The sequence below is a fragment of the Bidens hawaiensis genome, unplaced genomic scaffold (assembly GCF_021521415.1).
Source record: "Bidens hawaiensis isolate Kalapana, Puna unplaced genomic scaffold, B.hawaiensis_p1.1 tig00025180_1, whole genome shotgun sequence".
NCBI classification, from domain to species: Eukaryota; Viridiplantae; Streptophyta; class Magnoliopsida; order Asterales; family Asteraceae; genus Bidens; species Bidens hawaiensis.
This window is the reverse complement of record NW_027494005.1, coordinates 169,258-180,428: the sequence shown is the minus strand read 5'-3', so window position 1 is coordinate 180,428 and position 11,171 is coordinate 169,258. Positions and strand designations below refer to the sequence as shown.

Below are 11,171 nucleotides of genomic sequence, written 5' to 3'. Positions count from 1 at the left end.
ATTGATGGTCTGATGGGTTAAATAACGGGTCACATTTGATTGCATTTAAAATTAATTAGTTTTCTGTCGAAAGTGCTAGGTTCGGTTTGACTGACAAACGCAGTTATAAAGGCTTTTTAGTAGATAAGTTAAATATATAATTAAAATACTTTATTTATATATATACACACACAAAATTTGATATTTCAACCGACAGTTTAAAAATAGTGTTTTTGATTAAACAATATATTTAACGGTTCTTTTTCAAACAACTTTTTATCACTAAGTTGCCACCTTTTACTTGTTTTTTTGTTTTTTGTTACTATATTACGTTTTTTCTTAGAATAATCCAAGCATATGCGTTTAAATTGGAACTTTTTTAGAATTAGCCATTAGGCGATTTAAATAGGAAAAAAAAAGCAATATTACTCTTAGATGGTTTTGAAAATTTTATAAAGTTACTCTAAAAATCATTTAACTATTATTTGGATAGTTATTTTAAGTATCTTATCTTTGTCATGGACGTGTATGGTTTCTTGTTCTCTTTGCAAACCTAGATTAAATCAATATGATGATGCAACATGTTTTATTTTATTTTCTTAGGATGATTACTGACATCATCAAGACATCAATAATTCTAGATGTTTTATTTTTCTTGGATGATCCATATCCCCTTATTGATTGACACGAACCTGTACTGACGTAGAGATTTATAATAAACCGGTTCAACAAAAGTCAAAACAGTTTGAGTGTGAAGCCGGTTGGGGTTAAAATACCATGTTTGACTGGTTTCACACAGGGTTACAACTCGCTTTAAACGGTTAAACCTATGGTGAATTCACGCGTGTTAAAACTGAAAACTGGTTTATATACTTGTCATATATGTTAATAATCAGTTCAAGTTTTCGATTACTAACTGAAACCGGTTTTTGTACCCCCTCTATACTTAATCTTTGACCTGCCATAATACAAAGAAATTTATTTTTATGATAGAAATAACAATAACGGTAAAAATATCATAGTAACAGTAACTTATTAATAAGTAAAATTGTATATGAACATTTGTTACATGATTACATGATGTTTAACACATCTACATATGATCGAGCAAACAAACGGATCTCTTCACAATAACCAAAACAACAAACGAATTTACTAACACCTTTCTTGTATAATAAACAACAAACCAAACCCTAATCCATTTCTAAATAATTATGAGAATGCCCCAACCCATTTGAAAGTGCATGAACCGTTGGATTAAACGCCAGTCTTCCCAAAATCCCTTGCTTGTATGGCAAGAAAGTTTGCTTCTTCATATCAATCGAAACCGCGCGGTTCACAGTATAATGCAACTCGTGAGCCGACACCCGCGGCACTGATCTTCTCTTTGACGACCCGGATCCAGATCCGGACCGGTGACGTAAGCTCGAGTTTCTTAAATCCTCATCATGTTTTCTAAAAATGGATGAATATTTCTTGAAAGGGTCTTTAGCCATAGCTCTACCATCTGATGCACTTCTGAATAAGAATAGATCCTTAAAGCTCCATTTTTTCGACCCGAAAACCGAAAGAGTTGTACTGGAAGAAGCCTCTTGAGCTGCTGCGGTTGTCGTTGTGGCTGATTTTAATTCCGAGCCTCTGAAGGGTGGAAGTGATCGTGTTCTTCTACTTCTTGAAGAAGACAAACCCGAATTAGTGCTTCTTTCTCTCCCTCTTTCTCTAACTTTGTTCGCGGCAGAAGGTGGCGGTGTTATTGGTGGTTGTTCATGTTCATGTTCAACTTCAGCCGGTTTGATCACGCCGCCATGGAATATATCTTCGGCTGAGACAGACGAGTCACGATGGAGTTCACCGCTCACATCAAACGCAAAATCACGATCATATACATTACTAATTGATTTAGGGACACCGGGTTTCTCTTCCTACGCGAAGGGGACGGCGGCATGGCAATAATTAGTCCGGTGTGTGTCATCGGATTCGGATATAAGGAGTTCTTCAAATTGAGAGTATAAGTCAGGGATTCTTGTGGGGCTGGTGGGTGCACTCAAGTGGTAGTCTCCCATGAACCTTGGAGTGGATGGTGCGGATGCGGATGCGTATGCGGATGCGCTGAAGTCGAAATCAGTGGGATTTACAGGTGATGCAACCTCCATGTTGTTGTTGTTGTTGTTGTTCTGGTTGTGATGAGTTAAGAACATACACTAGGTTGTTTGTTATATGAAGGATGGCATGGTGTGGTGTGGGGTACGGTAGGTGGGGATTAATATAGTATTAATTTAGTCGTATGTATGATAGTTGGTCTAAGTTGCCGTCTATGAGTGTCTTCTGGAACAACGTTTGGCAAGTCTTGTGGGCAGCCTTTGCATGTGTTGATAAATCTTTGTCGGGGTATGAATACTCTTGGTGTTAGTCGTTGATAACTGCAAAATTAGTGGAATGGAAGATATTTCATTTTCTGAATTTTATTTCTATTTCTAGTGGTTGCAAGCATGTGTACGTGAACCAAATGGCAGCTTATAAGTATATTCTTTGTGAATTCAAAGTTTAGTAATAATGAATCTTCTAGAAATGATGCACCTCTAGAAGAAGTCTAAATATTGATTTCACGTGTTTTGGGTGCCTACTAAATAACTAGTGTTATTATGATTTACATCTTTATGTTAGTTAACAAGGTATTTATTAGCAAGATCCTGTCGTTTGATGATTAGCAAGATGTTAGCAGGATTGTGTGTTCTGTAAACAAGTTTTCATGTTACCATATTAGTACCGTGACAAATTAAACGGAGTTTTCTTGTTACTATGTTAGTACCTTGACAAACTAAACGGTACCACGTACAAAATAGGCATCGGTGTTGGTATTATTGGGTCAAGTATCGGTATACGATCAATCAATGCAAAACATGTGTTGATATCCTTTACAAAATAGTAACGGCGTAAGTATTATTAAAATCAGTAGTGATATTCGTTTATGATTTTTGGACGATATATAAACCCCATCGCAACAAAATAAATTTCAAAATATCTAAAGTAGTTTTATGCATTTATATGTATAAATTTGTGTTTTTTTGAAGACCATAAATTTCTGTATTTACTTGTGTTCCACAATAATGGCTAGTTGGATAGACATGTTGATTTCAATATAGAGTACTTGTATAAGATAATTTTTATTAATATTTTTGAAACTCAAATTTAATATTTCTTATTTCATTTTCAGTATTCAATTTTAGTCCAATATTCAATATTTAATAAGTAACAAAAACGTATTTTCTAATATCATGATTTGTTTATATTTTCTGATTTGCCGGCTTCTAATTATTCAAGATTAGACGACAAGAAAAAGGAGTTAATATATATAACTGTTCGGCACCAAACATTTACAATACTACCATAATATTAGTACCAGTAATACATCTTAATCTCAATGCTCTAATAAAATACTACTTTATTTTGCCACTTGTTAGACTCTTATTAATTTTCATCTTTTTAACCTATATTCAATAAAATGGTATTTATTTCGGGCCAACCCGTCCAAATAATGATTTACGGATCCCTATATTATTCAATCCATTTCTTTTCATTCAACATACACCCCTCCCAAGTAACAAACCCTAAGTTCCCAACCTTGTTATTAATTCGCCGTCGTTCATCCCCACCGCTGCTATCGTTCATCTCCAACGCTGCTATCGATTCAGACCTACGGGACCATTCATCCCCACCGCCGTCTCCTGTTTTCCATTGGTCCTTACTGTTAGGTAATTTTAGAATTCCTTGTTTTAGATCGATCCATCAATTTGCAAGTTTTATTAGTTTTAAATTGTTTTGATGGTTGAATAGTTTTAGGTCAGATATAGATTAGGTGAACGGCGGCAAAATCTAACTCAATGGAGCAGATTAGGATTATAAGGTTTTAGATTATGTAAAACTGTTATTTTGTTCTGTTTAGTAGTTTCTAACTGAAATAGATATTTATTTATTTATTTAAGCTACTAGGTTGTTAGTGCACAGATTTTGTGTCCGCAGCTGTTCGAATAGGCTATGGGTAGTTTAGTCTTTAAACTTAATGTATAAAGGCTCATTCGCTAAGCATGTTTAGCGAATGAGGCCACATTCGTTAAAGACTAGGGCTATTTATTAAGTTAGGAGCCCATTCGTTACTACAATGTAACGAATGGTGACTCATTCGTTAATGTATTCCTCATTCGTTAACGAAGGTTAACGAATGAGAGGCCATTTGCAAGTGGAAAGGCTCATTCGTTAGTGATGTTAACGAATGAGCTCTAACGAATGTGGCCTGCCTATAAATAGGTTAACTTAGTTAGTTTTCCTAGAGATTCGTGCCATAATTTATCCTCCTACTGTTACCATGCCGGATTTTCTCCATAATGTATTCATTCTTCATTAATGTATTGTTCCTTTAATGTATTGATTGAACACGAGTTACGTATCGGTATTGCGACTAGATCCATAGGCTCGTATAACGTATTTACAACTAGTACAAGAGACGGAGGTTGCTCTTGATACGTGAATTTCGTGTTCGTCGATGTAATGTATAGTATGATCAGATTTTGAATGATTCAATGGATTATTGTTGAAATTGATGGTTGATATGAGTTCATAAGATGAAACCGAAGATTCCTGTACAATTTTGATATGGTGAATTGAAGAATCCGTCATTAATGGCCATGGTTACTGGTTGATCTTAATTGATGATGATTCAGAGTGTTAATGATGAAATTTGTGCTTGAGTCATGTTCATAATGTATTTTCGAGTCTACGTTGAAGATCTGGAATGATAATTTGAAGATCAGATGAAGATTTGAAGTTTTCGGCGACTGTAACTGAATTTTTTGGTGAAAAACATTTTTCCGGCTACAGTAACCGCTTAATGGATCATTCGTTAATTTAAATACTCATTCGTTTAATGGATGATTTATTCGTTAAGGAGTTTAAGAGCATTCTCAACCCATCCCCTATAATTTTGTGAGGGGAATTTGTAAATTATAGGGTGAGTTTGTGAGTGTAAATTATAGGGTGGAGAGAGAAAATGTAGTGATTTTTTGTAAATTTGGGGGAAAGGTAGTGATTTTTTTTGTAAATTATAGGGTGGAGAGAGAAAACTGTAATGATAAAAGTATAAAAAAAATATTATTTAATTAAATAATGGTGTGAAAAGTGGTTGAGTGTTGTCTGATTTTTCACAAATATTTTCGTGTCTCTATAATTAGGTTATTGTTATCCATTTGGGCACGAGGCTATATATAACATAACTTGTATATGTATATATATCAAGTCGTTGGCTTGGTCTTCATTTGAAAGTTCAATTAATATAAAATAGAGGTAGGCGGGTCGTTGATGCAACTTGATGCATTTATATAACAAACTAGGTTAGGTACCCATGTAGAACACAGATTATAATAAATAAATTTATTTAAATAATAATACAATGTGAAATATAAAAAATATGTTCGACATATAAAAAGATATAATATATGGTTGAATTAATTACACAGTACACAATACGGAAATAAAAAGTTAAAAATTCGTAAATCTTTAAATATTTTTTTTTTGTATACAATATTTGTAATTTAGTTTGTAACTTTATCCTTCATATTAAAATTAGTAGTTTCACTATGTTTTTTGTTTCAACTCTATATATGAAACACTCAAACACACAGCTGACCATGTGTTAAAAAATGCTTCTCAAAAACAAACAAACCATCAATATTGTCACACCCCGACCAATGAAGGCCGGAACGTCGAGGCACGACATGATTGCACATTGCTCAACGACACTATAAAGTTACAATATTTAAGCAACTCATTTAAATCCATATTATCATAAATAACACAACAACTGTTCATACAAAATGCCAAATAGATAGATAAACAAATAACTTGTTCTTTCATTTTCTAATATCCTAAAGCCAAGATGATAAGTTTCTTCAAGTAATCCAATCAAGCTAACATCAAACCTGTAACATTGCATAAAATAGGGTTTGTCAACACAAAGGTTGGTGAGCAATTTTCATAATTTTGGACAATAAGTATATAGTATGAAATCCACAACTAGTATATGAAAAAAATAAATAATAGCAACAATTTAGATAAAAATTCCGTTAATAAGAAAACATTGACGACAATAATGAAATCGTCAATAAGAATACATGGACGACACCTTTCTATATGGGGATACCATATATACTCGGAATAAACGTATGATCATACTTTCATGAGGCTACCCGCCTTAGCATTCAAGAATTTGCACATAATCATGTAAAGCATATAACACCAAATCGAGCATTAATTTAAGTAAACATATTCAATAAGTGTTGTGGTTTAAGACTCAAGTATAAATCATTTGAATTTGAATAAGTATGCAATGTCACCCTCAAAACGAAAGATGGAAAACGGGGGATGAAAAAGTATTCACTTTAACAAGTAACTTGAAAGATAGTGTCGTGAATAGTCGGAGAGATCGGTTTAACGAGCAAGACCTATATTAAACAGGTCTTGTGTTAGTATGTAGTCTTGGAAGGGTTTAAATAAAATACATGACAAATAAAGTAAATAAATAAAGTTTAGGATTTAAAATGTATATATTTGAGAAATTAAAGTAACGAGTTTTGTAAAATAAGTTTACTTGAAACCGGGTCTCGGTATTCTATTCATGTTTTTCTTTTTTTTTTACTCAACCTATGTTAAGTAATAATGTGGGTTAAATTGCAATATTTCAAAACCCTTGGTTATAAGAATACCAAAACGAGGTTTAAACGAGTGTTCGGGTTTGTCGGTTCGAGACTTGATAATTGACCAAGCTCAAAGTTAACTTCCCAAAATAATAATGTTATGAGATAACCCCATAAAAATCAAAATAGACTTAACCAAGTATGTAGTTCTATTGTGAAGAACCTTAACGTTCGTTAAGCGAGTATACGAATTTATCGGTCCGAACTTGTTATAAGATCAACTTGGTTACCGACATGCCAAGTATGTTTAGAAATTAACTAAAATTGATTTAAAATATAATCTTGAAGAAAAATATGAGTTTTGGTGGCTAAAAACACACTTGTGTGTCTTAAGCAAGTGAACTCGGTTTAGTTCGGTTTTTGGTTCGGTCCTTGACTCGGAATAAGACCGAGGATGGTTACCACATACCCAATTACCATGGAACTTGTAAAATAACTTATAAATAATAATACTCAAGATTTACATTCAAAAAGTTAGCAATAAAGCTTTAAAACGAAAGTTCGGTTTTTGGTTCGGTTCTCAACTCGGGATGAAACCGAGGCTAGTCACCACATACCCAATACCATGGAACTTGACAAATATGAACAATAAATTAAAATATGCAAAATTTAAGTAAGTATAAACAAGTTATATGGTTAGATTTGTTAAATATATAAACAAGGACTACAAAGTCCTCCATGTAACCTTGCCTTACTAGCCCGACATTTCAACCGGCCGAGATCGGAGAAATGAAAGACCGAAGGTAAACAAGGAGTGTATATTATATATATGTTGTAACATCAAGCTTTAAGTATTGAGAAGTTAGTTAAAATGAAAGATTAGCTTATGAAGAACAACCTTAGAATTCAAGAATTTGAGAGAGAAATGAGGAAATGAGCAAGCACAAATGAAGAAGATGGGTGTGTATATATAGAGTAAGTTGAATGGGTCTTTCATAAAGGGTGTTACATGAAAATGGGTTGGTTATAGACCCAAGAAAGCACAAACTACAAATGGGTCCTTCAAGTCTCCATTTTGGTAGTTTTTGTCCCTTGAGTTTGTTTTGAGTGTTTTCGGGGCATTTTAAGAACCGAAAAGGATGTTTTTTTATACCCGACAACTATAAAACAAATATGTAACATAAAATTCATCATTTTGATAATATCAAAAGGTTCGGGATACAAACGGGTCGGGTTTACATTAAGAATACAAGTATGAAATAATCTGAAATTAACAAATGTCACAAATATATAGCTTTTATTAATCTTCTTTGACAAAACAAACATAAGGTGAAATTTTTTCTTTTATTGAAATTTGAAATTAATTATTTTATCTAAATCAATGTGAAATCCGTTACTTATAAAAGTTTAATATTAATAACTAATACAATATATTTATATAAAACTAAATAATATATTATGTTGGTATTAAATTTTCTAAACCAGAAAATAATTATTCAAAAAAGAAAATAATAGATTAAGACGAAAAAAAAAATATAAAACAATTAATAAGAAAAAGAAATGTATATTTAACATGAGAGAAATTGGAAAATTTTGTAAGGATCACTATGTGTAATGACATATAACATTAAGACCCGTATAAAACACAAGTTAGAATAAATAAATTTATTTAAATAATAACATAATGTGAAAAACATAAAATATGTTCAAATGATATAAAAATATAACATATGGTAGAATAATTACACATTACACAATATGGAAATAAAAAGTTGTTGAAAAATCGTAAATCTCTAAATATTTTTTTTGTATACAATATTTGTAATTTTATTTGTAAATTTAGCTTCCATATTAAAATTAGTAGTTTCGTTTTATTTTTTATTTCAACTTTATATAACGAAACACATAACTTACCATGTATTAAGACATATTGTCTTAAAAACAAATCAACCATCTATAGTGATTGACTTTAACTTTTGTTAATCTTCATTACAAAACAAACATAAAATAAAAATTTATTAATTTGAGATTTGTTAATTATTTTTTCTAAATCAACACGAAAAATTATTAATTATAAAAGCTTAATATTAATAACTAATACTGCATATTTATATAAAACAAAATAATATATTTATGTTTGTATTAAATTTTTAAATCAAAAATTAATTATTAAAAAGGAAAAAAAGTTAAATATAAAACTATTAATAAGAAAGAAAAATACATTTAATAAGAGAGAGAGGAGGGAAAATTTTGTAAGAAACTATCTTGTGTGCTGTCATGTGACATTAAAAAACCTTTATTTATTATATAGTATGGATAGATAGGCCGTTCGAAAAAAATATATATAACAAATAGGTTCAACTATTACTTTTAATATGGCCTAAAGTCACAACTTTAATGGATAATAAACTAATAGAATAACTTTGGATACCTCTACTCTTTGACATGCTTGCTCTTAGTTTTTGTCTTATCACTTACGGTACCACTAATACAATACGACACGTTTAGGTAGGATGCTAATATTACAAAAATTAATATAAAATGCATAGTTTCATAATATGATAAATGTTTACAATTGATACATAAAAATATCATTGGGACAATTTGAAAATTCTTAAAAGCTTTAAATCTTCTCTCTAGACAACCGAAAAATACTTGTGTAAAAACGCATTTAACCTAGTGCAGTGTAGTATAAAGGAATAACAATATTACACAAGAATGATTACAATCAATCACAATGATCTCCAAACATGATGCATGATGATTGCAATAACTAAAGATGCTTCGCATCTACAACTTAAGTTCATAATAGCATAAACGCATGGCTGGCCCTTGGGTAGGGCAAACCGGACGGCCGGCCGGGGCACATAAATTTTGGGAGCCAAGTTTTTTTTATATATACTATGCATATATATTTTTAAAAATTATAAAATAGGTATAGATCTTAATCATATTAAATATTTTGGACCCAAATCTTTTTTATCCCTAATCCATTTAATCTATTTGGCCCAAGCCAAATTTAAAAACTAAATAAATAATAATAGCAAATTGAAAACTAATAACTCCACATTTTGTGTATTGGCTGATAATAATCTCAAATTTAAAGTCCCTACCAATAGTCCAACCTTTCAACTATTTTTGTCTCAATGGACATTCATTAAAAAGCACTTAACGTCGTTAAGTTTTTTTCCGAGTTTCAAACCGATGTTTTAGGACTTTTAATTTGAAGAAGGATACGAGTCGATTGATGTAAAACTTATCTCGAAACAGTGATCCGAACGACGAAACAGTGTTTCAATTCGGGTGTTTGAATTTCCAATTAACAAAAATCAAATAAGATGAATCACCGTTTCAAGATAAGTTTTACATCAGTCGACTCATATCCTTCTTCCGATCAAAAGCCCTAAAACATTGGTTTGAAACTTAGAAAAAAATTAACGACGTTAAGTGTTTTTTAACAAAGGTCCATTGAGACAAAATTAGATGAAAAGTTGGACTGTTGGTAGTGATTTTTAAATGTGAGATTATCAGACAATACACAAAAGTTTGGATTATCTATTTCCAATTTTCCATAAATAATTAACGTTAATCATTGTTTGAAAAAAATAGCTTATATATTTCGTTACTTATTAGGGCCTGCAGGCCTTTTTATTTTGGTTCAGCCAAGATATTTAAATTCTCGGAGACAGCCCTGCATCAACGTGTTATCTTTATGAATTATGAGAATTTTGTTCTTCATAAAAGAGCTACTAATTACAATACCTTTAAACATATATCTGCAATTAGTAATTAAAATCTTTTGTTGGTATATGGAATTTAAGGTTGTTTTTATTGAAATGTTATTTTCTTATTCGTATGAAAAATAGATTTAACTTTCCCTCAACCGCCACAAAATCTCCCAAGACTTCATTTGTAAGGAGACTCCTTCACTGTTTGTTTTTATTAAAACGCTAATTAAGACACCCACCGATTATACTTCAAAATTCATATCATTTTACATTATAGTCTATAAAACTCAAACTCTCAACTTAATGAGAAAGAACACCACTATAGACTACCTTAATACTAATATGTTATGTCCTTTGATTCCTATATTTGTTAATAAACTTCAACGAACAAAGTTTCTAGAAATTTAAATTGACTTCCTACAAGAATATTATAAATAAAAACATGTTGGTTACATCGTTTGTTTAGTTATATATGCATCATTCAATCTAAATTTGAATCCTGAGAGCAGTCTAAATTTTCACAAGTGTAAAAAATAATAAGTGCACAATTACGATCAAAATTGTTAATAAATTTTATAAAAATATACATTTATAATTCATGTTTACTTTTTAACCAAAATTATTATATACCATCTTTATAAAATGTTTAATTTTAATGAACTTACAGATATTACCAACTAAATAAGTAATTAAACTAACCAAATCGTTTTAATTTCTTAAGTGAACTACTTAAGTGAACTAAATTAATTAAAACCTTAAATATTAAACCAACCAAATC

At 31.0% G+C, this 11,171-nt stretch overlaps 1 protein-coding gene across 1 annotated transcript; it reads right to left on the bottom strand.

Annotated features, from left to right (window-relative positions):
• Positions 1-1,103: 1,103 nt before the first annotated feature.
• LOC143571002 (uncharacterized) lies at positions 1,104-2,132 on the bottom strand. The gene is made up of 2 exons (XM_077056516.1): positions 2,115-2,132; positions 1,104-1,901 (listed from the first exon to the last, which is right to left on the bottom strand). The coding sequence occupies exons 1-2, from the start codon at positions 2,130-2,132 to the stop codon at positions 1,173-1,175; spliced, it is 747 nt and encodes a 248-aa protein (XP_076912631.1). The 3' UTR covers positions 1,104-1,172.
• Between the last annotated feature and the right edge of the window lie 9,039 nt (positions 2,133-11,171).